Source organism: Trichoderma gamsii (assembly GCF_001481775.2).
Source record: "Trichoderma gamsii strain T6085 chromosome Unknown Scaffold_7.2, whole genome shotgun sequence".
In the NCBI taxonomy this organism is placed as follows: Eukaryota; Fungi; Ascomycota; class Sordariomycetes; order Hypocreales; family Hypocreaceae; genus Trichoderma; species Trichoderma gamsii.
The window spans coordinates 173,018-198,336 of NW_020171344.1; the positions used below are offsets into that span (position 1 = coordinate 173,018).

At 51.2% G+C, this 25,319-nt stretch overlaps 6 protein-coding genes across 6 annotated transcripts; 4 read left to right on the forward strand and 2 right to left on the reverse strand.

The window, feature by feature from the left end:
* Positions 1–151: 151 nt before the first annotated feature.
* Positions 152–6,233, forward strand: TGAM01_v202710 (ubiquitin thiolesterase; the record flags this gene model as incomplete). Its single annotated transcript, XM_024549051.1, has 6 exons — positions 152–239; positions 292–2,319; positions 3,218–4,026; positions 4,088–4,825; positions 4,885–5,154; positions 5,220–6,233. 6 exons carry the CDS (start codon positions 152–154, stop codon positions 6,231–6,233), a joined length of 4,947 nt encoding a protein of 1,648 aa, XP_024406166.1.
* Positions 6,234–7,015: 782 nt separating this feature from the next.
* On the reverse strand, positions 7,016–7,679 carry TGAM01_v202711 (hypothetical protein; the record flags this gene model as incomplete). Its single annotated transcript, XM_018802166.1, has 3 exons — positions 7,016–7,111; positions 7,231–7,393; positions 7,570–7,679. 3 exons carry the CDS (start codon positions 7,677–7,679, stop codon positions 7,016–7,018), a joined length of 369 nt encoding a protein of 122 aa, XP_018664521.1.
* Positions 7,680–9,172: 1,493 nt separating this feature from the next.
* Positions 9,173–10,461, forward strand: TGAM01_v202712 (hypothetical protein; the record flags this gene model as incomplete). Its single annotated transcript, XM_018802167.1, has 2 exons — positions 9,173–9,632; positions 9,707–10,461. The coding sequence occupies 2 exons, from the start codon at positions 9,173–9,175 to the stop codon at positions 10,459–10,461; spliced, it is 1,215 nt and encodes a 404-aa protein (XP_018664522.1).
* A 959-nt stretch (positions 10,462–11,420) lies between these two features.
* TGAM01_v202713 (acyl-CoA dehydrogenase) lies at positions 11,421–13,087 on the reverse strand (the record flags this gene model as incomplete). The annotated part of the gene is made up of 3 exons (XM_018802168.1): positions 11,421–11,757; positions 11,828–12,213; positions 12,266–13,087. 3 exons carry the CDS (start codon positions 13,085–13,087, stop codon positions 11,421–11,423), a joined length of 1,545 nt encoding a protein of 514 aa, XP_018664523.1.
* A 2,355-nt stretch (positions 13,088–15,442) lies between these two features.
* Positions 15,443–16,907, forward strand: TGAM01_v202714 (hypothetical protein; the record flags this gene model as incomplete). Its single annotated transcript, XM_018802169.1, has 3 exons — positions 15,443–15,848; positions 15,928–16,220; positions 16,299–16,907. The coding sequence occupies 3 exons, from the start codon at positions 15,443–15,445 to the stop codon at positions 16,905–16,907; spliced, it is 1,308 nt and encodes a 435-aa protein (XP_018664524.1).
* Positions 16,908–18,519: 1,612 nt separating this feature from the next.
* Positions 18,520–25,287, forward strand: TGAM01_v202715 (hypothetical protein; the record flags this gene model as incomplete). Its single annotated transcript, XM_018802170.1, has 3 exons — positions 18,520–18,693; positions 18,754–25,203; positions 25,270–25,287. The coding sequence occupies 3 exons, from the start codon at positions 18,520–18,522 to the stop codon at positions 25,285–25,287; spliced, it is 6,642 nt and encodes a 2,213-aa protein (XP_018664525.1).
* Between the last annotated feature and the right edge of the window lie 32 nt (positions 25,288–25,319).

Below are 25,319 nucleotides of genomic sequence, written 5' to 3' on the forward strand. Positions count from 1 at the left end.
CTGATGTTGGCTCACTCTAATGCGGGTCACGTGGACTGGCGTTGTTGTGGCGCGCGACTCGCCGCGGGAGCATTCACGTATTAGTGCCAGCGCTGTAGCTTCATGCTGTCTCCCTGCCTGGCTGCGTAACTTTGCTACAGGAGTCTTTCAAATGGATGGCTGGTCTGAAAGAGGGCGGCCAGTGGTGCGCGAAGCTCTGGATCATGTGTGGGAAGTCATTGATCGTGAGATTCAACATGGTACAGTGATTCTCTCTCCTCTTGACGAGGACGTCTTACTGACACGAAAAAGAACTCGCGAAAAGGGCCATGGAGCACAGCAAAACCAAGGAGCATTTAAAAGCCATGATGTCTGCTCTTGGAGCTCAACAGGCTGAGAAAAAGGTGCTTCAAGCTGAGAACAACAAACTGCGAGCTCAGCTAGCAGCCATGTCCTCAAGTCTTAGCCCTGTTAAAGCCAATTCGAGCACAGCCCAGAGTGTTGACACAGAAGTTGCATCGTTGACTCCAAGTCCGAGCAGGACCACTACTGGGCCGACTCTTCCCTCTTCAGCAGCTGTAATATCTCCCCCTAGCTCCACTGGATCAGAAGGCAACGAGCTTGCAAAGTTCAAAATGAGATTCAATGCTCTTTCGGACAACTTCAAACAAGCAACGGCCCTTCTTCGGAAGAGAAAGGACGAGCGCGATTTGTGGATAGAACGAGCAAAGAAGTTTGAAGATCTTGCTCGGGCAGCTGAGGAGAAGCATGGAATACGAATTCTTGAGGAATCAGAGGGTAATGACCCTGACGAATCTTGCCTCACAAATCTCAATTCCAGTGTCCGACTCTCTGCTCTTGAAAACATGCCGCCACCTGCTACTCGGACAATTCCTGATAGTCAGTCAATTACCGATGTAGAAGACGCGCAGCTGCAATCTACTCAAGGGGATCCCGATGAAGCTGAGACTCAAGATCTACCACCTCTACCAGCATCTGGCGACGACCAGGACTCAATAGACATTAAACAGGAGCCGTCTTCTGATCTTCCGGTGGTGGTGTCTGAAAGATCCTTGAAGAGGAGAAGAGTTGAAGACGATACACTTGCAACTCCAACCGCCCCAACAGTCAAGGCTGAGCCAAATAACTCCAGTCCGATCACTGCATCTGAACATTATCAGTTTGACATCCAGGAGAGCATTGACCTCGATGATATAGCGCAGAAGATAACCACTCCACGAAAGCGCAAAGATCTGGACGCTACGGTTGCTGGAGAGGAAAAAGAAGAACCGAGATTAGCCCCTCACACAACTCCAAAATCTGGCTACGTATGGGCAGACGGTCTACGATACTCGGCCAAGAATGCTCCCGGGCCGTCCATACTCACTCCAATCAGCGGTAACAAGAGAATGCCGAAAAGTATTGTCGATGATGATGGCAACCTTACTACATATGTGAAGGCTTCATTAGCCCGCGGGATTGCAGAGCTGGCAGAAGATGGCACTCCTTACGAAAAGCGTGGATCTACGAAGGGTTCAAAGCCTTTGCGTGGGCTCACCCTAGTTCCTAATAGTCGGCTGACTTCGCTATTGAATACCCCAACTTCCAAGAACACATCACCCATCACACAAACTCCACAGAGCCGCACGCCAGGCACTGCTTCAGCTGAAGATACACCTCTTAACCTCATGTTCCCCGAACCTAGAGCACTGCCCTTTGACAAGCTTATGCGACAGACCAAGAAACGCAGCAGTCTAAAGAACGCGGAGTTTACAACGCCTTTGAACAAGAAGACCCATGCTCGAGACGAGTCTCCGACCAAAGGACCGACATCAGGTCTCCGTTACAAACCTCTGGCACAACTCCGCCTCGATGATTTCAAGGTCAATCCCTTGTCAAACGATGGCCAAGACTATGCCTTTTCGGAAGTCGTCAGAGACAAAGATGATAGAGCAGGCCTACGAGGATGTACAGATATGCACTGCTGCGGGAAGCATTTTCGAGCCCTGGCTCTATCACACCGGCCAGACTCGCCCTTGACGGCAGAACAGCGACAAGAAGAGCAGAAGCTACTAGAGAATTACTTGGGCGAACACGCGTACCGATTAGCAAGCATGACAAAGGCCGAAAGAGACGAGACCTGGATCGAAGCCAAGACTGAAGAACTAGCCAACAAATACGGTAAACATCGACACCGCTTCGCTCGCATGCAGTCTCCCCCGGGATTCTGGAACGCCGACTTCCCAGACACACAAGAGCTGGTGGCTGATCGAGAAGAGGCACAAAAGAGAGAGAAGCGCGCAATCGCAGATCGATACAGAGAGGCCATGCGTCCGGGGGGTATGTGGCTATTCAGAGACGAGTAGATTGTTTTGAATTATGGGCAATTAGAAACCATGGCGGCGCGCATCAGAGACTGGAGAGTACTTGTATAAAGCATTAGGTAGCGCAAGCATATGGCAAGCATTGGCGTCTGGGTTACATGAGGATTCGGGAGCATTGATTGGCATTTTAATCTGATTTTATGTGGATAAATAACAGTTGAGATTCATTCATTTCAAGTCACATAAATTCTATTTCCTTGTTCTTTCATTTCATCACAAGCGTTGAATCGGTGATGATGCTACTATATTCTAGCCAATGCTATAAATACCCAGTAGTTCCCATGTCCAAGCATCCAAGCCTTACCCAAGTATATCCAAACTTCAATAACCATGAAAATACTCTCAAGAATACACTATAAAATACTCACCACATAACCATATAGGTACTGATAACTACCAAACTGCAGGCTTAACCAAACTCAATACAACTCTCGCAATACTATTTCGTACTATCCGGTGTCGGCCAATCATCGGATCTGTCCAACCAGAGGGCACGGACGCCGGGGCGATCTCTGCACGCTAAATAAACTCCAGTCACGGCCACAACCAATTTCTGCCTTTGACGCTAGAGCAGGCCTGTGGAAGCCAGCCGCAACTCCAGTCTAAGCCAGCGAGCGCTTCCAAACATCGCCGTCCGCTTCTACAGCCCATTTTTACTTGCTCCTCGCATCCTCACCCTGCAGCCGCAGCCTCGCCTCCTGCAAGCAACTCCCAGCACAGAAATCTTGGCCTTGAGACGGCCACGATCATACCGCCTCTCGATTCTTGATCCTCCTGCGTTTGATTTTGGCGGGACAATCGCCACTGTCGCCGGTCACGCCACCCTATTGCGCATCTCTATCCGCGTCGCACAGCTGGAACCAGACAACTCCATCTCCTCGCCGTCTCGAATCCGCCAGCCTCAGCTGCAACATCTGCTCCTCCCCGCACTCCGCTGGCGGTGCAAGTAGATGCGGGAGCAGCACTGGGCGATATCCGCAACGGTACGATCCCCCAAGCCGGCAGGATGAGTAACCGCCATCTGCCGGCTGGGCAGAACATACAGGCTGCAGCTGGAGGCGTCAACGGCGGCCTGGATATGAATGGAAACATGGCACACATGGGCAACATGGGCGGCGGCCCTCGGAGGAACAGGCCGCAGTACAGCAACAACAACATGCCCTATCACCAGCACCGCGAGCCTCACTATCAACATCAGCAACACCAGCATCCTCAGCAAATGATGTACTCCAACTATCAGCCATACGCTCACCAGCAGTACTACGCCATACCGCAGCACCATTACCCGCAACCCGTTGCCCCGGGCACTGGATATATGCCTTACCAGGGCTACACCAGGTCGCCGCCGCCGATGCAGCAGTTTGCCCCAATGGTGGGCGTGAGTGTCCCACCGAGCTACCCCCGAGGCGTTCCGCAGTCGCCCAACCCAACCACGCCGTATCAGCCTCCACTTGCTACCGCGCCCGGCCTGCCTCATACGCCGTCCTCGACACATTCGACGCAATTGCTGCCTCCGCATACACCTACAACTCCCCAGACGCCCCAGAGTGTTCAGCCAGCCGCTGTGGTGCCCACTCCCCCTACTCAGGACACAGCTCCATCGCCAGCTCCGGCCCCGGCCATTGTTGCTGCTGCCGAGCCCCGCGAGCCGTTTCGACCACCGGTAAGTTGATAGAAGCAATATTGAAAGAAATGGACATGTTTGGCTAATTCTATAAACACAGCTACCCTGGCTGTCACACCCCGGTGTTGCATTCCCTGTGAGGACTCCGCGAGCAAAACGGCTGAGAAAGCCTTTGGTTGCAGGGGATAAGGCGGTATCCCTACCTGCGGGGCAGCATGATGTAACTGCAGAGCAAGCCAGTCAGAAGCCTGCTCCCTCTGCTCATAAGGAGCTGGGCACCCAAGCTCCAGCTCTCAAGCAAGAGGTAGAGCCCGGTGCAGAAACATCTGAGGTATCCAAGACTGAAGAGGCAGTCAAGGCTTCTACTGTGACAAATGTCCCTGCTACGCGCACAGCTGCCCCCGCCATTCCTGTAGTCCCAGTGCTGCCAAAGCACGGACCCAAGCCTGAGACTGCGAGTCAAGAAAAGGCAAATGACGATGCTGCCAAGCCTAATGGCCAAGACGCTGTGGCTGCCGAGTCAAATGAGGTCAATCCTGACGGAACAAATGATGCTCCTGCTCCAGCAGTCAAAGTTCCCCCCTCGAGCTGGGCCAATCTCTTTGCCAAATCATCAGCACGAGCTCCAGTCAATGGTTCAGGAGCGAATGGTGTCAATGGAGTCAATGGTGATTCGGCTGACGCTGCTAACGATTTTCCTGGTTCTGCCTTTACTAAATCAAATGTCAATTCCCTCGCGGAAGCAATCCAGTCATATGTGGTTGAGAACAGCGGCAAACTCGACTTCCTTGAGCCACGTGGACTCATCAACACTGGGAATATGTGTTACATGAATTCCGTAAGTCTTTGTATAAAGGCAATCAATCTTTGAGATAATGGTAACTGACATGTTTTTAGGTGCTTCAAGTGCTCATGTTCTGTCTGCCGTTTTACGACTTGCTTGATCAGGTTGGCAAGCGGGCTGCTCACAGCTTCAAGAGCGAGACTCCTATGATTGACGCCTTGATTATGTTCATGAGAGAATATAGAGTACTCAAATCGTCAGCATCGGTTGAGCAGCTGAACCGTAACTTGAGGAGCGAAGACCTCGAGCGCTATGGCGAACCCTTTACACCCGAGTTTGTCTATGACGCTATCCGACAACTTTCTCGATTTGACAGCATGCGAGTGAGTCTCTTCCCATCTAATGAATCTCAATAGGCTTGGAACTAGTAACTGACGCCTTGTGTCAGCGTGGTCACCAACAAGACGCAGAAGAATTTTTGGGTTTCCTTCTTCAGTCTCTTGATGACGAGTGCACACATGTCATGAAAGATTTGTCAATCGTATCCGAAGAGGTGCCTTCATCTAATACCTCAACTGGTGGATCTGTTGCAAATTCCGATGATTGGCTCGAGGTCGGCCGTAAGCAACGTGCTGCGGTATCTCGCCTATCAGGCCACAACACGTCAACTCCGATTACCAAGATTTTTGGCGGCCTTTTGAGATCCGAATTTCGCGTGCCAGGCTTGAAAGATTCTATCACCACTGAACGCTACCAGCCTCTTCAACTGGATATCCAGTCACCAGATGTCAGGAATGTCGTTGATGCCTTGCGTGGGCTGACCCGGCCAGAGCGCATCCAAGGAGACTTTAACTCTCCACGCGGAAAAGATGTGGTTGCCACCAAGCAGGTCTTTATTGAGTCTCTGCCTCCTGTTCTGATTCTACACCTGAAACGATTCCAGTTCGACGCCGAAGGCCATGGAACTGTCAAGATCTGGAAGAAGGTTGGATATCCTCTGGAGCTTGAAATTCCTCGCGAAGCTTTGTCACGCCAGAAACGTGACAGCTCGATGCCTAGATACAAGCTTATCAGCGTGGTCTACCACCATGGAAAGAATGCTAGCGGTGGCCACTACACTGTTGATGTGAGACGGCAAGACGGACGTGAATGGATTCGATTAGATGATACAGTCATTCGGCGCATTCGTCCGGAAGATGTCGCTGAAACAGGATCCGAAGAAGACCAGAAAGACACACGGAAGGAAACTACCTCTAATGTCACCAGCAACCGATTTGGCGCGATGAATGATGAAGACACTGGCGATGAAGATGGCTGGAAACAAGTTACCGCTCCAGCCAACGGTAAGCGATGGAGCAGCGTCGTCAACGGCGCAGCTAACGGAGCTACCAAAGACAAATCAGTCAAGGACAGCATCAAGGACAACAAGGTGGCATATCTCTTGTTTTACCAGCGCATATAAGAGTCCTTTAGCTGGGTACCCTCTCCCACTACTACAACATAATGAATTTACGGGGTCAAGGAGCCGAATACCAAATGAGAGATATGCGTAGGAGGATTTGTACATGAGGACTACAGTATAAAATGATGTTTGATACGAAAGCCATTTTACTAATTTCATGTCAAGGATGAGCATAGGCGAGAATGGAGGATACAACAGGAAAGAGGACTCATTAAATGAAAATGGAGGCGGAAAGTTGGCAGATGCCCAGCGGGTCAGATTTGGCGTTCTGGCGTCTCGGCAGGATTCTCATTTTTTTTGTCGAGACGGTACAACAAGAGGGCGAGAAAAAAAGGGCGAGAGACAACCGGCTCTGGCTACAGGGCAGGTATTGATTTTTCCATATGGCGGCATGTCTAGACTAGACTGGGCTTCGAAAGAGGAACGTTTGGGTCAGGGTTAAGAAGAGCATTTTGTCAGTGGAGAGCCTCTTTTCTTTGTTGCTTCCAAAAGTGCATTTTTTTACTACTCCTGTACTATTAGTGACATAGCCAGTTTGAGTAATGGCATTTGAACAAGAAAAAATAACACAGTTAATTACAAGGTGTAATTAGAGGGAGATTGGTTGATGAGCGAGGGAGTTGGAGGTTTAGACCATGTCTATAATGTTTTGATTTTAATACAAGAGACCTGTGTAGAATCTCTGAATAACGATCACTTCGCCCGCCGCCGCTTGATCCTGCTTCTCCAAACCAAAGAGTACATTTATCGTTTCCTTCATTTCCTTTCTCTCTTTCTTTTTTTTAGTGCTTCTTGATAACAGTCATGGAGTCCAGAGCGTCCTTCTCGGCGAGTTCGGCCTCGACCTGGGCGAGGATGGATCGCAGGTAAGGGGTATCCTAGTGGCAATATTGTCAGTTTCTAAAGATTAGGAAAAGCAAGGTTGTAAATCGAGGCTTATATATATATATATTTGCATTATATAATTATATATATCGCGGCGGGGATATAATCGTACCTCCTCGGGCTTGGTCCACTGGTCCTTGGGAAGCAGCTTGTGGGTGTAACTGCACTGGACGGAGCGGCGGATGCGGTAGACACGCTCGTAGGCCTCCTTGGCGGACAGACGCTTCAGGGCGATCTGGACAGCTTCGTTTTCCTCTTCGAGGAGATCGTCGTATCTGATTATGAGGGAGAGCATAGCGTTAGCAAGGCCTGGCTCCATACCGCCCAATTCGAGGCCAGCAATTCTTTTTCAATAACATATTCCTCCTCTTTCCATGCCCTTATATCATGCTTCCTCCATTTCCATTGGTGACATCCGCGCAAACAGCTTCAAAAGGATTCGGTTTCGTACCTCAGACCGAGCTGGCGGTAGCCGGCAGCGCTCGCATACCAATTGGCGGCGGGCGTCAGTAGCTTGGTCAGCCAAGGCCGCTTCAAGACGTAAGGAGCGAGAGAGACCATGTCGGGCGAACTGTGAGGGGGCGGCGAAAGAGAGGAGATGCTGCGAGAGAATCGGATTGGCCTTTTTCGTGAGAATGCGCGAAATGGGATGATTCGGCGGGCCGCAAAAGTTGGGAGAGCTCGGGATGTCACGTGCAAGGTGCTCAAAGTGGCAGCGTTTTTGGTGGGGGTTTATTCTGGCCTCAGTAATAAACGGTGAGAGAAAAAACGGTTTGGATATACCAGCCCACGGAGGGACCCGGAAGCGAGCCACGCCCGATGTGGGGAAGCGAGTCCGGCGCTTTTAATCACGAACTTGGCTCTAGGCTTGGATTGCTACGCGGAAGATGCAGGACAATGGCCCGTTGCATTCGTCTTGGGGGGGTTGCTTGGAGGGATGCTATACGTCAGCATGTGATGACAATGCAGTGATAGAAGCATGCAAGGAGAACAGCCGAGCGGCATGTGAGGATGCCGATGGGCTTACGCTAAGAGTTGTAGGTATATTAAGTGAGATCAGATCGACCGGTGCTCGTCATGTTCAAATTACAAGCAGCGAGGCTGATTTGATGCTTGCTTTTTTGTCGGCGCCAGTTCTAAATGCCCTGGGCCCTGGCTAAATTTGCGTCATTTGTCTCTGACGTAGTGCCATTTTTTTCTTCCTTGGCCCCCCTGCATTTTTGCGAGCTGCGAACTTATGCCCTGAAGAGTTGAATCATTGTTTCTGATTTCTACGGGCTGCTGAGTCGCTAGCGCTAGTGGTTTGCTCGCTGAACTGACAGTCACTTAGCGCTCAAGTCCAGAGGAAATAGCACCGAACCCCCCCGCCTTGGCCCCAAGCCAGCACTTCACAGTTGAAAACGCTGGGGACCGGCCCGGAGAAGCGTGGGCCAGCGTTAAACCGATTGCCTGCAGCCATCTTTCTTTCGCACTCTCCACAACGCTCTTCCACTTCTTTCCACTCCCACTCTTCATCTTCCTCTGCACCTTTTCTCCTCCTGCGCAGAACGCCTCCTTTACTCCCCGACCAGCGCGATCCATCCCACGGCCTCAGCCGCTCTGGGCGACTCTCTCTGACCTTCGCACAAGTCAATGGCTGGCGGCGTTCGCTAGGCAAGGACGGTTACTGCGCGTGGGAGCATTCCCCGCAGTACCCGGACTTCCTGGACCGGACGGATCCTCGATTTGAATATACAATAGACGTCGACAGCGGGATTGGAGGGAGAGTTTACAAGTATCTTCTTTTTATTCTCTGAATTATCTACGGGCAGAGCCGTGGAGCGGAACTTTGCCTTTATCGGCCGCGCTAGGAACTGTTCTCCAGAGGGACGCAACAGGATCAGATTCAGAGAGAATCTTGATATCATCGCCGACAGAATACGACATAACCTCGCTACGAGATTTCAAACCCCAACCCCGACCTAACCCTCTACAAACACCGCTTCGATCATCGCAACATTAGACTTTTTTCTTCTTCTATTATTTTCTTTTTCCCATCTTTTTAGGAGGGTGCTATGTCTCACGACCAGTCCCCCGAACCAACTCAGCCTTCGCCTGCAGATCATGCGTCATCTCCCTATCGACTCGCCTCTGTCGCCGATTCTCCAATGCCCTCAATAGCCGGGGGTCTATCCCCGCTGCACCGTTGGACACTCTCCGCCTCCGATTCCCAATTCAATGCCATATCAGGTGCCATTGGTGGCTTCACGTCCGGCGTTGTGACTTGTCCGCTGGACGTTATCAAGACTAAGCTGCAGGCCCAGGGCGGCTTTACGCTTATAGACAAGGGGCGGCATGTCGGACATCCGAAACTGTACAATGGGCTGATAGGAACAGCCAAGGTCATCCTCCGCGAGGAAGGGATTCGGGGCCTCTACCGGGGTCTGGGCCCGATTGTGCTTGGATATTTGCCAACCTGGGCAGTGTGGTTTACCGTTTACAACAAGAGCAAGACGTTCTTACACCAGTATAACGGTACGTAACTCCGTCGGATATAAACCATTTCGGGCTGTTTTACAAGCTGACTGATACCTCCCATTTGCGAACAGAAAACCCACATATCGTGAGCTTTTGGTCGTCCATTGTCGCTGGTGCGAGCAGCACCGTTGTAACGAACCCAATATGGGTTATCAAGACCCGTTTGATGTCGCAGAGCAATCCGAACGTGGCTAGAGGTCACCACGCATTCGCTCGGCCTGGTAATACCCCGACAGCAAGGCCGACTCTCCATGACTGGCACTACCGATCAACTATTGATGCGGCAAAGAAGATGTACACTTCCGAAGGCCTCTCTTCGTTCTACTCTGGTCTTACACCTGCTCTTCTTGGCTTGACGCATGTTGCCGTTCAGTTCCCCACCTATGAATTTCTGAAGACGACATTCACTGGGCAGGGTATGGGTGAAATCCAGGAAGGAGAAAAGGCTCACTGGACGGGCATTCTGTCTGCTTCTATTCTATCGAAAATCCTAGCCAGTAGTGCGACTTACCCGCACGAAGTCATTCGGACTCGGCTGCAAACTCAGAGACGGCCGATTGCTGGCGAGACTTTCCTGGTAGATATGGCGGCACCAGGAGCAAAGGCAGCATCGGGGCCGAAATATAGAGGTGTCGTCATGACATTCCGAACCATTCTCTACGAGGAAGGATGGAGAGCGTTTTACGCTGGAATGGGCACCAACATGATGCGAGCCGTCCCTGCTGCCACGGTAACAATGCTCACATACGAATACGTCATGAGGGAGCTGAACAAGACGAAGTTTCACGCTCAAGAGTTAAAGCGGGCACTGGAGGAGGGATCTTGAAACAATCAAGGCCATCCATTAAACACGGAAAAAATTCGCTGCATTAAGATTTTATCCGTGGATATTTTTCCTTACTCCCCCATTTCCAAATGATCATGGATAAGGGGTTTTATGAAACAATGAGCAAAGTATCATGGGGGGTCAGATATACCCTTCTTTCGGACCTCCCCCTTTTTTCCAAGTTTCTGGGCAAATTGCGGGTTATAGAATCGCTTGAAGTTTTGTAGCAGAAGCAGCACACAAACATATTGAGATTTTTGGGCCCAGTAACCAACATTTTTCTGATAGCCCGTTTTTTTCTCTCTTCCTATTTATTCGGCTCGATTATCGTTTTCATTATTCTTTTAGTTTATTTCAGTTTTTTCGATTGATTTCCTCCTTTTAGTCTTAAGCGACTATTGCATCCGGGAGGGAAAGGTGGTGGAGGAGCGTTTGTATTTTCCTGCGGAAAGATAGGCAGGCAGGCAGGCGGGATCAGGGAAGGGATTGGGATAGGCTTTTGATTTGCTAGGCAAGCTATCTGTGTATATCTAGTGACATAGGAAGAGCAGAAGAATTCGCTATTAAATGATCATGGTATTTTGGCACCTTGAATTTCTCCTTTTTGGCTGCTATTTGATTTTTAAGACTGGTGATTGAAAGGACAAGAGGGCTTTGTTTAAAGTCGGCTATGGTCGGGTTAGATTTAGAATGTGGGTATGGGGATGGCGTGGATGTGGTTGTATAAAGGTTTGAGTAGCTCTTATGTGTTGTATAACATATGGCTATACTACCATAGCAATCTGTTTACTCTTTTGTTTCTTTTATATGTATCTAGCTTTAAACATCTGCTATGAAATACAGCTACAAGTGGCCCATGAATTTAAAGAAACGCCGTACACAATGTAATCCCAATAAACACCACTTAAAGCAAATAACACAAATAGTTTTCTCTTACACCCTTCAATGACCGCTTTCTCTTACAGCATGGCCTTGGGAAAGTTCTTCATCGCCTGCCTCACGCCCAAGTCGCCGAGAATCTCCTCGGCGCCACCGAGGATGGCATCGAACTTGTACGTGCGGTTGAATATCTCGACGTACTTGCCCATGCCGGACTGGGTCAGGCCGCGGCCGCCCCAGATCTGGACGGCTTCGTCGGCGACTTCGTGGGCGGCGCGGGTGATGCTCATCTTGAGGAGGCCGATGGGGCCGGCGAGGTGGAGGGCCTGCTGCTTGTAGGGCATGTTGCACATTTGGTAGGTGATTGTTTCGAGCCAGGACTGGTTGGCTTCGACGAGGGCAATCATCTTGGCGAGCCTAGGGAGCGAAAACTTGTTAGATACTCTGCTGATTTTGGGTTGATATTCACGCCAGCTTTACTACTCACTTTTGGCGAATGACGGGCTGGTCAATCAGACGCTTGCCAAAGACAATGCGCTGGTTTGCCCACTTCAAGCACTCTTCCGTGATGAAGCGCGAGGCGGCAATGGAGCTGCAGGCCATGGCCCAGCGCTCGTGGTTGAAGTTGCTGAGGATGACGTGGATGCCCTTGTTCTCCTCGCCGAGCAGGTTCTCGACAGGGACCTTTACGTTGTCAAAGGTGATGTAGGCGGTTCCGGCGGTGGTGGAGTACGAGGTCTTGATGGATTTGGTCTCGACGCCCTCGCCGCGCTCGATGAGCACTACGCTGAGGGCCTTGCCGGTGCGGACGCCGACGACGAAGTAGTCGCAGAAGACGCCGTTGGTGATCCACTTCTTGGTTCCATTGACGATCTGCCAGGGATGTTAGTGAAGGGATGGTTTTGCGTGTGAGAGATGAACTTACGTAGTGCTTTCCATCGGGCGTCTTCTCGGCAGTGGTGCGAAGACCGGCAACGTCAGAGCCGGCAAAGGCCTCGGTGATGGCCAGGCAGAGCTTCTTTCTGCCGCTAAAGACATCGTCGACAATCTTCTTCTTCCAGGGCCCCTCGCGGGCAAAGTTGAGCACGGCAGTGAGGCCAATGGCCATGCCGGCCAAGTTGCCGTCCTGGAAGCCGCGCATCATGGGCCGGGTCATCTCCTGGCACATGACCATGTCGTGGAAGTAGTCAAACTCCTCGCCTTTGACGGCGCCGTTGAGGAGGTTGACGCCGTGGAGGTGCTTTCCGGGGCCGAGGCGCATGTGGATGACGCCGGACTGGCTCATCTTGTCAATGACCTCCTGGCTGACATGGCGGCCGGTGGCCTCACACTCGAGGGCCTCGGGCTTGACGACCTCGTCGGTGAAGATGCGGATGGCCTTGCGGAGGGAGTGGTGCGAGTCCTTGAAGTAGGGGCTCTTGAAGTGAGGCGTCAGCCACAGGGGCTCGGCGTAGGGGACCGGGCTGAGGTCGCCGGGCTGCGGGGTGATGACTTCGGGTGCCTCGCCCTCGACGGTGCCGATGGCCAGGTCTGCGTAGCGGGAGAGCACCTCGTGGCGGTGGAGGTTGTAGAAGGCCGAGGTGGCGTCCTGGCCGGCGATTTGGCGGAGGACGCTCTCGCCGCCGGGGTGGGCGTCGACGAAGTCTGTGAGGTCGTAGACGACGTGGTCGATGATGCACCAGAGGGAGTCTTCGGAGGTGTGGTTGCGAACCTCTTCGCGGGTGAAGGTCTTTGCTGGGGGAGCCATTGTGGGTGGATGGATTTGAGCTGAAAAAGGAAGAGAGAAGAAAGATGGAAGTAAAATCACAGAAAGAAAGAGAAAAGAAGACACAAGAAGAGGAGTAGATGAAAGGGTTTATACGAGAGCTAGATCAATTGCATTTAATAGACACAGCGGCGGCTCATTTCGATTTGCTTGAATCTTTTTGAGTTCTTGCCGCGAGCCTCGGCTTGGGGGCGCGGGTACCTGGGGTGAAATAGAAGGGCCACCATTGGCTGGAGGGCATCTGAATAGCTCTGCTACCCCTGTTAGTGCTCCGGGAGGCAGTCCTGTCTTTGTCTTAGCGCTGGTAGAAGATGGAGATTTCCCCTTCTACTTGGCATTTGGAGAAGCCGGAAGCAGAATACGTATTGCTGTCTTTGGAGGAGGGGCAGTGGAAGAAGTATGGGGTTGTTTGAGTTCACTGTGGACTTTGGGCATTTGATTTGATTTTCTCGTGCTAATACTGGTGAGATTTCGATGTGTTGGCCTTGTCATGCTCCAATACCAGATGCAGAATTCAGGTACGAGGCGGAAGAGATGATTGCTAGTATGCAGTTCCGTGCTAAATGTTAATTTTGAGTTACATCCAACTCAAACTCGGTAATACTACTCCATATTTGACGAACGATTGCCCAGGTTAGCATCTTGCTGTCGCAATTATTGGTTGACGATCTTGAGCCTCGGCAGAGATCGGTAGTGGGTACTGCTGCATCGTTGTTGGCCGTGGGGTCAGCCTCATTTCTACTTGTGATGCTGGGCCCTCCTCTTGCTTTTTGTTTATCCTTAATTTCTAATGGGTGCAACACATTCGTAGTTGGCAGAATATGTCATGATTTTAAATCAACTGTGGTATAGGGAACATAAAGCTGTCAGAGCGGATGTTCTATACTACGAACCGAGAATCACAGCCATCGCACTAAAACTGAAGACAGGCGCTATTCTAAACAGGGCTGGATGGACCCTGAAAATGAATCCGCCCGAAGCCATGGAAAACCCACTTCTGCCTCAGTGATTGAACGATTTATTCGGAAACCGGCGAGAACTTTTCCTCGGCCTCTTCCTGCCAGTAACGCCAAGCTTTTGAAGCAAGTATAAGCCTGCAGCGTTGGCTATATTGCGACTTGACGAAGCCGATATCGAGTACAAGCACATGTTCCGTTCCTGTACATCACGCCTTGGTACGTCAGATCGATCAGCGCCCTTTTCCCTGCTTTTGTTTCATCTCCCAGAGTCCAGCAGCCGCGCAGTCCAGTGACTGTTGGCAGCGTCTTACACAGCCTGAATGCCGCCCTCATCTGATGAGTGGCATCTATCTTCACTTGCAGCCTCCAGCATAATACACACATATATATGCACTCGTCATAGAATTTTTCTTATTGAAATGCCCATCTACGGGCTAGCTGAGGCACATGTATGTGGCAAGCGCCGGCACTTGGCCACCTCCAGTCACCGGACTCGATGGTCCCTCGTGGCCTGGAGCGAAGCCTGCCTCGTGATCGACCAATAGCGCTCTTCCCATCTATCAGGGCCTCATTATCTCGCATATCAGACAGATGCACATGGATTTTATTTGCGAATCAGTCTCGGCAATTCGCTCGTTTTTACTCTTATCCATCGCTTTGACTCAGCACACCCTGCGTCTGTCTGACTTGCTGCATTCACGCCGCATATCGTCTCACTCATATCATTCATCTGCACCCTTACAGCGCACATATCTACTCATAATCTCGAGCAAAGTCAAGTGACACAACTCATCACACAGCTGCTGGCTTCTGCATCAGCACCGATGACAGGATGGACGCTTATGCAATGTATCCAGTTAGTCTCTCGAAGCAAAGCTCGTCCAGAATATACCAGGACCTCTGGGCAACGCGACTCCACAGCCTGGTGCGGCTGGCATCAGATCATTCGCTAGATAGAACCGTGACCATGGAGACTTTCAGACAGGTATACGCCAATTTTCCACTTGTGCCTTTTTTTGGCGTTTAGAGTCCACTGTTCACCTTACTACTCTACACCTTAGCCACACCGTTTTGTACAACCCCTTCGTGTAACCCAGGCGAACATTCTAAGAACACCAAAAGAACACCACCAAAACTCTTTCAAAACGCTGGAATTATCTCAATTCAGTTACACTGCTACTCACACAGCCTACAATAGCTCAGACAAATCACCCCGGGCTCAAAACCGCACGTAGGCATCGTCGGCGCAGGACTATCCGGCCTCCGGTGCGCAGATATCCTGCTACAACATGGATTCCAAGTAACAATCATCGAGGGCCGTAATCGAATCGGGGGGAGACTTTGCCAAGCGAGACTCGGAAACGGCCATTTAGTGGATATGGGACCCAATTGGATACATGGCACAGACGATAATCCTATGCTGGATCTGGCCAAGCAGACGGGGACTGCCGTTGGGACTTGGGATGTAGCGTCTTACGTTTTTAATGAGTCTGGGGAATTGCTGCCGGTAGCTGAAGGAGAAAAGTATTCCTCATTGGTGTGGGACATCATTCAAGATGCATTCGTGCACTCGAACAAGTCATCTGCAGATATCGACGAGAAACTAAGCTTGTTGGACTTTTTCAAGGAAAAGGTGGTGGACAAGATACCAGAATCTGAGGACGACTTTCAGAAAAAGCGAGAGATGGTTTTGAAGATGTCTGAGATGTGGGGTACCTTTATCGGCAGCCCCGTTGGCCAGCAGAGCTTGAAGTTCTTCTGGTTGGAGGAGTGCATCGAAGGGGGTGAGTTGAAACCTATTCGCATTGATTTCGAGACTCTACTAGCTGTTTTGCAGGCAGAAGGGTGCTAATCATGGCATAGAGAATCTCTTTTGCGCCGGCACATACGAAAAGATCCTCCAAGAAGTGGCAAGACCAGCACTTTCAAATGCCACCATCAAACTGGACTCCATTGTCGACAAGATTTCCTGCCGGACAGATCCAAACGACGAGACCCGAGTGCGCCTGAGAAACGGACAGACGTTGACGTTTGACGAACTGGTTATCACATGTCCGCTAGGGTGGCTGAAACAAAATCTCACCGCATTTGACCCTCCCCTGCCGTCGGTTCTCACAAAGGCGATTGGCTCCATCGGCTACGGGTGCCTTGAAAAGGTCAGCTAGCCAGGACGAATAAAGAGTGGCCTGCATTAGACCGAGATCGCTAACAGTGTCCCTTTTTCCACTTCACAGGTCTACATTAGCTTCCCAAAGGCGTTCTGGCTTCCAGCCGAAGGCGAGGGCCGCAGAGTTCATGGCTTTGCCCAATGGATAGCGCCCGAATATCACGCTGAGAATGCTCGCGGGTGGAATCAAGAATTGGTGGAGCTGGCCAGCATTGCACCCGAGGCAGCTCACCCAACGCTGCTCTTTTACATCTACGGCGAGCAGTCCGAATATCTGACGGCAAAGGTGGCCGCGATTGACGGGCAAGAGAAGAAGGACGCTTTCCTGCTGGAATTCTTCAAGCCCTACTACTCCAAGCTGCCGCAGTACTCTGACGACTCGGCAGACTGCCAGCCCATCTGCTGTCTCGCGACCGATTGGGTGCGTGACGAGCTGGCCGGCCACGGCAGCTACAGCAATTTCCAAGTCGGCCTATCCAACGGAGACGAGGACATCAAGACTATGAGGCGCGGATTGCCGGAACACGGCCTGTGGTTGGCGGGAGAGCACACGGCGCCGTTTGTGGCGCTGGGGACGGCGACTGGGGCGTATTGGAGCGGAGAGTCGGTCGGAAAGAGAATCGTGGAGGCCTACGACATGGCAAAGCAGGAAGAGCCATTGGACGCAGCTCTGTGATTTTGATTTGATTTTGATTCTGATTGTGAGAGACTGCACTCCTGCAGACTCTGCATGTTGATACCGCCTTGTGCTGGTTTATAAGGGTGTACCACACGTACATGCATCTTACTGCAGCAGATAAGTAGCAGTAGTAGTAGAAGCCTGTAAGACTTTCAATGGGGCAAGATAAACTGGCATGAGGCGTTACGGAGTACAGATGAGCCAATTCAATCACACAATCACATATGTATACATACCGTGCGGGCCGTAGGCAGAATCTCCGTCCAGGCTAAGTTGTCCTTCTTCAGCCATCTGCCTTACAGTAAAGTAAGGTAGCATCAATGCTCGGATGCCTGGCAAAGGCCCTCCGTGCATTGCGTGAATGCAGGCTGTGGTTGGCGTTTGGCCTATCTCTTGGCCGCACAAACCACACCATGACCCCGCCGATCCACTGCGAGATGCATATGCCAGCACTCCGGACAGTGTCTGGCCAACCGGTTCCAGGGGAGCAGATGCGTGCGCTGTCCAGGATGGCGCCGGGCTGCATGAGAGCTGATAGGCAAGCGGTGGTTTGCGGCCATTGGACGGCTGCCGTTGCACTGTCGATAGCAGGAGGGTTGCCTAGGATCGAGGCAGTAGCACAGCACGGCCTAATACCTCTATGGCCTCTATAGAGATGTAGTAGGTATTATTAGCTCGTGTCTAGAGCACAGCAGAACAGAACAGAGCAGAGCAGAGTCACAGGCACCAGGCCAAGCGCCGAGACACGTTTGGATCAGATCCAGACCAGGATTATGGGGCTGGTCCACGTATTCTGCGCAGTACGTATTCGCCTGAAAGTATCGCCTCCGGAGAGGCGCCAGATACGAGCTGTAAGTCACTCGCAGCCACGGTGGCACAGGTACCGTCGGTGTAGGCAGTGACATCTCCGGTACTCCAGACTGACGTCGCCAGCTGCTATCGATAGCGGCCCACCGCCAGTGGTCAAATGACGCTGGGACGCCCTGATCTGCCTGCCATGACTCCCGGGAGTGTCACGAGCTAGTGCGTGAATGGGGCCTCCCGGGGCTGTTGATCCAGGCATTGGCGCTGCCGCGGCAGGTATAGCGGCTGTACTGCGCGGTATCGCCTTAACGAGAGCCCTCAAGGCTCAAGGCTTAACGCTCAAGCCCCTCGACTGATTCCGCTAAGCCCCGACGCAACTCTTCCAAAGTTTCATCCTGGCTGGGGGACGATCCTGGCTTTAGGTTCTGGCACGATCTTGTTCCATCTCGCTTCCCATCCTCTCTCATCTCGCATCTCTCATCCCTCTGCCCTTCATCGTTCCTCACACCAAGCTTGCGGACGCTCAACCGACCCTCTTTGCGCCGGCTTCGCTCCTACGGCTGACCTTGCGCCTTTGATGCCTCGTTCTCGATCCGTTCAACCATGAACCTCGTCCCCGCATTTGGCCGGGGGTCTGTTGATATCGCGCCTACCGCAGCGTTTGGCTGGAGCCGGTGACGATCTGGTTGCCGCTCAGTTTCGCTTGCCTTTCCCTATCGTCGCCAGCACGAGCTGCGTCGCTCGCCTTTTCTCCTCTCTATAACCACCACCAAAACCTCAAGCTTCGAAGCAACAAACCTTAATCATGGCTGGGCTTTTCCAGTCATTTCGGAGCTCCAGCATGCCTAAACGGCTGCTGCGGTATGCTTTATCGCGGCTGGAGCTCCTCGATTCAGACGCGTTAGACATGGATAATCTAGATCTGGCTTTGGGTAGAAATACAGTGTTTGAGTTTAGGGACGTTGGAGTTCAGCTAGATGTGAGTGTTCTACTTGTACTTGGAATCGGGAAAAAGAGAGAGGCTGACATTTGATTTTAGAAACTTGAGAAGCTACTGAAACTGCCTAGGACGTTTGCGTTGCAAAAGGCAAAGGTCCTGCTCCTGCGAGTCACCATTCCGATGGATTTCTATACGAGCCCTATATCTATCGAAGTTGATGGCGTGGACGTCAAGTTGAAAGTGCTTGTGTCTGACGCCAAGTCCAAATCAACCAAATCTACCTCCGATGATGCCTCAGCCGCTGTACCAAATACCGTGGATCTTGCGCAATCATTCCTCGAAACGCAGCCGTCGGCGGAGCGAAAGAAACTTGAAGCTGCGCTGGCTGCCGAAGCGCAAGACCTCGGCGCATCTACAGCAATGAGCGATGACAGCAGTGAAGATGAGCCTATCGTGGGTACTGGACAGCCTCTATCGCTGCCGGGCTTCTTGGCGGGTTTTCTGCAGGGAATCATGGACCGAATGCAGATTAAAATCAAAGGCGTTGGATTCCAGCTGGATATGGATATCCCTGTAGACTTGCATTCGCCTGCTACCGAACCCGTGTCTTTCCAAATCGCCTTGGAAGGCATCGATATCGAGGGCGTTACTACAAGAAGCGAGAAATCAGAAGGATCGCAAGCCGCAGCTCCAAAGGAAGGAAAGCGACAAATCTCCTTAGACAATGTCCGCGCTTATCTGGTGTCCGAGGCCAACGTCTTCTCTACCCTAACCCGCTCCTCATCCATGACTTCACCATCCGCTACGTCTTCGCCCCATTCGACAAGGAACCCGCCTTCGAGGCAAACTACATCCTTGTCGTCGGAAAGTCCCCAGGAACCTCATTTTGCGCCATCAATAATGTCATCACGCCATCACGGTCAGTCGACACAATCACCTCGAGAGAGCGTTTATAGCCAGCATATGACTTCATCGCAAGCAAGTATCAACAATAAATTTCTGCCGTCATTGCAACGTAGCTTCAGAGACCACCTGGCCGACGAGCATGATGCGTATCAGCCCGACTACCCCTTGGGAGATAGTGAAGAAGCTCTTGGAATTCCATACGAGTTTGAAGAAAATGAGGATCAAGGCATGCCAGACGACGAGTCTCCTGCGACGCCCCGCGCTTCAATGTACCAAGATTTCAACTCCCCCGAGGATGCAGGTTTCCATTCACCTGAAGATCCTGCGCCGTATTCCTCACCTCCAAGAAATATGTTCGATAGCACGCTATCTAGGTCACAAGATGCCTTCGAGCAGGATTTCCAACCGACCTATCCCATGTCGCGGCAACCGACGGATTTTGAGGTGTCCAGTAATTATCGTGCCCAGTCCTTGGCAGAGTTGGAGAACCAAGACCAGTACGAACCGGAAAATGTGGCCGACGATCTCATGCAATCGCATCTCTATACACATGAGGAGGCAGAGAGCATGTATATGAGTGCTTTTTCAAAGGCTGAGAGCGAGGCTGATATATCCGAGCTCAAATCTTCAAAGCACTCAGATGCATCAACCGTTGAACAAGCGGTTCCGTCATCAGTGGAAGAGGCGGCTCAAGTTCAGATTCCTCCATCTCCTCAAGTTCCTTCCTCTCCCGAGGTTCCTTTGTCTCCTAAGATTCCTTCCTCTCCTCAAGCCTCTTCGACTCCTCAAGCCCCTTTGTCTCCTCGACCTTCGTCTCCTCAAGCTGCTTCACCCCCAGTTTCTTTGAGCCCTCAGGTTCCTTCGTCTCCTCGAGTGCCTTCACCTCCTCAAATTCCCCAGTCTCCTCAAGTATCACCGAAACCAGCCAAGGAATTTGCCATGCCTGGGGCCTGGGATGACAATGCATCCGAAGGTTCATCGGCATCTGATCGGACCATGTCTCCTGAGACAATGGCTTCCAAGCCAGAAGAGAAACTAGAGCACGAAGCCGACGATGCGCTCAAGTCTGAACCGGAGCGAGAGAAGCCGAGTTCTCCTGTTTTTGGCCAGACTTCAATAGCTGAGGGCGTACCGATTGACATCGAAGAGAAACTACAGCACGAGGGCGTGGCTACTCCCAAGGGGCCGACACGAGTTGTCAAGGAAATCCTGCACCTCGACTCCATCTCTATATATGTGCCAACAACACACCAGCACATTGAAATAGAAGAGGATACTTCCGAATCAGTTGCCGAGCTTGCTAGGGCGATGGGCAACTCGGTATATCCTCAAGCGCCTGGAGCCTTTTCCATACACGCGCCGGCCTCCGGCTCGGTGTATGGTCACAGACCATCAATACAGTCAACGCAGAGTGTTGATAACGTTCTGGAGGTCGATTTGTCTCCGGTATCCATCCGCTTCGATACTTCACTCGCCTTTGTGCTTGCTATGATTGTCGGAAGGCTTCTCGAAGCGGTCAAACAGGATAATCCGGTAAAGGTCTCGAGCAGTGGGGCTGAAAACGAGCAACATATGGATAAGACGCCAGAGGTTAAGGTGACTGTACAAGAAATATCTTTGGATTTCCTGAGTCGACTTGGTGGAGTAGCAGATACGCCTCGGCGTCATCTGGACTCTTCGGCATTTATGTTTGCCCATGAGGTCCTTCTTAATGCCACCTTGAGCGGCTTGACTATTGGTGTTTCACCGACTAAGGTACCAGTAGCCAGGGGCGGAACGGAGAAGCAAGATGCCATCCAAACAAAAATCGACCTGCAAACTTTCCGCTTTGGATACGCCAAAGACGATATTATCTCCTTTGATAAGGTCGAGCCGATGAGTACTTCTGTAAGAGATACTTTTATTTCACATGGGCATGATGTTGGCATCAGAATCACGCAAACAAAGAAAGGCGTCAAGACCGAGATTGAAGCGCTACCATTAGCTGTTCGTATTGATCTGCAGAAGCTAGATGAGACATTCAGCTGGTTTGGAGGTCTCAGTAGCTTTCTTAATATGAGCGCTTCAATGACTTCCAGTCCATCGCCTACACCAAAGTCGCCTCACAAATCTGTATCTACGCAGAGACCAAAGGGAGTCCGATTTGATACACCTATCAAGCCTGATGATAAATCCGCTGCTCTCGAAAACAAAATCGATATGCGGATAGGTGGCTCTTTTATTGAGCTCCTTGGCAAAGAATGCAGCTTTATTGCAAAGAGCGGAAGTATCTCTCTCGTCAGCCGAGAAGAGGGCATGGGAATTGTGTGGCGCACGATGCGTGTGTCTGGGCCATATTTGAAAAATTCCATGGCAGATCCCGCCATTATGACCGAGATCAATGGAGTCAGACTGGAATTTGTGACAGTTCCAACCAATTCAGATCTCGAGAAGCTTCTCGAGCTGATTACGCCCTCAAAAGCCAAGTTTGACCATGGCAGCGACGAAATCATGGTTGATACTCTCTTACGGCAGCGAAGGAAGGGTTCGGTACTCAGAGCTACAATAGACACCCTGAAAGTGCGAGTTAAGAACATGGCGCAATTCGAGGTACTGCCAGCTCTAGCTGAAGAAGTGGCCAAGTTGTCTACTGTGGCCAAATACCTCCCAGAAGACGATCGGCCTGGACTCATGACTCTGGCAACCATTCATAAACTTGACTCGAGTGTCGACCTTGGCGGAAGCTTTGGGCTGCTTAGCTGCGACGTCCGGGAGCTTGAGGCTGCGCATATTACCGTTCCATCACTGGTAGCTGTTGCAGTGTCTGGAATTTCCGTCCGACGCAACGAAACAGAGGAGCTTATCAATTCTTCGATCCTGTATACTTCAGCAGAGACTGCCATGAACCGAGGACCAGTTATCATGGCGAGAATGATTGGCGACGACATTGAGCCTGTTGTCAAGCTTAATCTACAGGATGTCAACATCGAGTATCGGGTTCCAACTATTATGGATATCCTTGGTCTGGCAAACGATGCTACGCCGCAGGATTTCGAAGAAAGTCTTGCTGCGTCCGTGGCCAGTCTTGGTGACCAAGCTCATGCCGCACTGGCACGACCTCAGCCTCATTCGCCGACTGAAGTCACTGCTAAGCAGAGTAAGCCGATGACCTTGGACGTATCGTTTCGAGATTGTCTTGTCGGCCTGAATCCTCTCAATCAAAAATCGAAGATGGTCCTTGTATTCACAGACGCCCACCTTGCCGTCACTCTTCCGAAGGACGAGGTCACGAAGGTGAATATGGATATCAATAAGGCCTCAATCTTGTTGACAGACGATGCTACCCTGGACACATCCGATGACCGTGCTTCGAGGAACCCAAGACGGCGATCGTCCTCTTCAGCAGCCCCTCAAGTAATCTCTCTCTGTGCTGAAGGATACGTGGATATTTGCTACATGTCCTCTGCAAAAGTCATTGTCAATGTCGCTCCAGGTCTAGATGGAGAGAAGCAGGTAGAAGTCGAAGTTCGAGATGATCTCTTGGTGTTGGAGACTTGTGCCGATTCGACCCAAACCCTAATAAGCTTGGCTAATGCACTTTCGCCGCCGACTCCGCCAAGCAAGGAGAATAAATACCGGACCAAGGTGGTGCCTGTCCAAGATTTGCTTGCTTCGATATCCGCAGAGGCATTTGGCAAGCCCGAAGGGGAATACGACTTTGACCAGGACTTCTCTGCCGCACGAGAACTGGCTAAAAGCCAATTCGACACTGGTTCTGAAAGTGACGGTTCTCTCCGTATTGAATCGCAATTTTACGGAGATGAAACTGCGGGAGAAGAACTGTTCGATGCCATGAATGTATCCATTACATCTCAAGATACGAGGATGCAAGATACCAACGAGGGAGTTTTAATCTCTGGGCTTGAATCTTCTACTAGCAACGCCTCGGAAGACGGCGAAGGTCTGGTCATCCACGACGACTTTTATAACCGCAATGCCGCTGAAGAGCACACTGCAAAGATTTGGAACTCGAATAAAAACACTTACGACAGAGCCCCCGCGCACATGGTAAAGCGCAGTCCCCTCAAAGTATCTGTGAGAGACGTCCATGTCATCTGGAACCTATTTGATGGCTACGACTGGATCCATACTCGCAATGTCATCAACAAAGCTGTCCATGATCTCGAGCATAAAGCCTTTGATCGCCAAGCAGGGCTCGCCAACGGGCAGGTTCACGTCGAAGAGCTTGAAGACGAAGATAAGATAGATGACTTCTTGTTCAACTCCATCTATATCGGAATCCCAGCCAATCGAGACCCGCAAGAGTTGGCCCGCGCCATCAACGAAGGCCTCGCTGACAATATGACGGAGACAGAATCAGTCGCTACGACAGCTGTGACAGCAACATCAAACCGGACTGTGCGTAGAGGTTATCCTAAATCTCAGCGCCTAAAGTTGCGACGAAGCAAACGCCATAAAATCACCTTTGAGCTTCGAGGCGTCAACGTTGACATGGTTGCATTCCCCGCTGGAACTGGAGAAACACAGAGCAGCATTGATGTTCGAGTAGAGAATCTTGATATCTTTGATCATGTTCCCACATCAACATGGAAAAAGTTTGCGACTTATGATCAAGATCAAGGGGAGCGTGAGATGGGAACTAGCATGGTACATCTGGAACTGTTGACTGTGCAGCCAATAGCCGAACTGAAGGCTTCTGAGATTGTGCTCCGAGCGACTGTGCTGCCCCTGAGACTTCATGTCGACCAAGATGCGCTTGACTTTATTACCCGGTTCTTTGAGTTCAAGGATGAAAGTGTACCGGTTCACACATCGCCAAGTGATGTTCCTTTCTTGCAGAGAGCCGAGGTCAACGACATTCCGGTCAAACTTGACTTTAAGCCGAAGCGAGTCGACTATGCTGGGCTTCGATCAGGCCACACGACTGAGTTTATGAATTTTATCACATTGGAAGAGTCCCGGCTGGTGCTCCGGCATGTTATCATTTACGGAGTTTCTGGCTTTGACCGTCTAGGCTTGACGCTTAATGATATCTGGACGCCTGATGTCCGAAATAATCAGCTTCCTGGTGTTTTGGGAGGTCTAGCACCGGTGCGATCACTAGTCAATATCGGCAGCGGCTTTAGAGAGTTGATCGAAGTCCCCCTCAAGGAATATCAAAAGGATGGCCGTATTATTCGGAGCATATCTAAAGGAGCCGCTGCATTTGCTCGTACCACTGGTACCGAGTTGGTCAAGTTTGGAGCAAAACTTGCAGTCGGTACGCAGTATGCGTTGCAAGGTGCAGAAGAGATGCTTGGCACCGGCCGCCGACCTGAAGAGGCTTGGGATGATGACGATCTCGATGCAGATGATAAGAAGCAAATATCGCTGTACGCAGACCATCCGACAGGCGTGATTCAAGGCATTCGAGGCGGCTACAGGTCACTTGCTAGAGATGTGAATCTGGCACGAGATGCCATCATTGCGGTACCAGGCGAAGTCATGGAGAGTCAATCAGCCAGTGGTGCTGCCAAGGCAGTGCTGCGACGAGCTCCGACCATCATCTTCAGACCAGCAATGGGCGTAACCAAAGCGATTGGTCAGACGTTGATGGGAGCAACGAACTCGATTGATCCACACAATCAACGCAGAATTGACGAGGTAAGTCTTGTGATGATGCCGCATAATCTGTATGGGTACAAAATGGTTTGACTAACAACATCACAGAAATATAAAAAGTATTAATCGAAGGCGCATTACCAAAAAAAAAGAAGAAG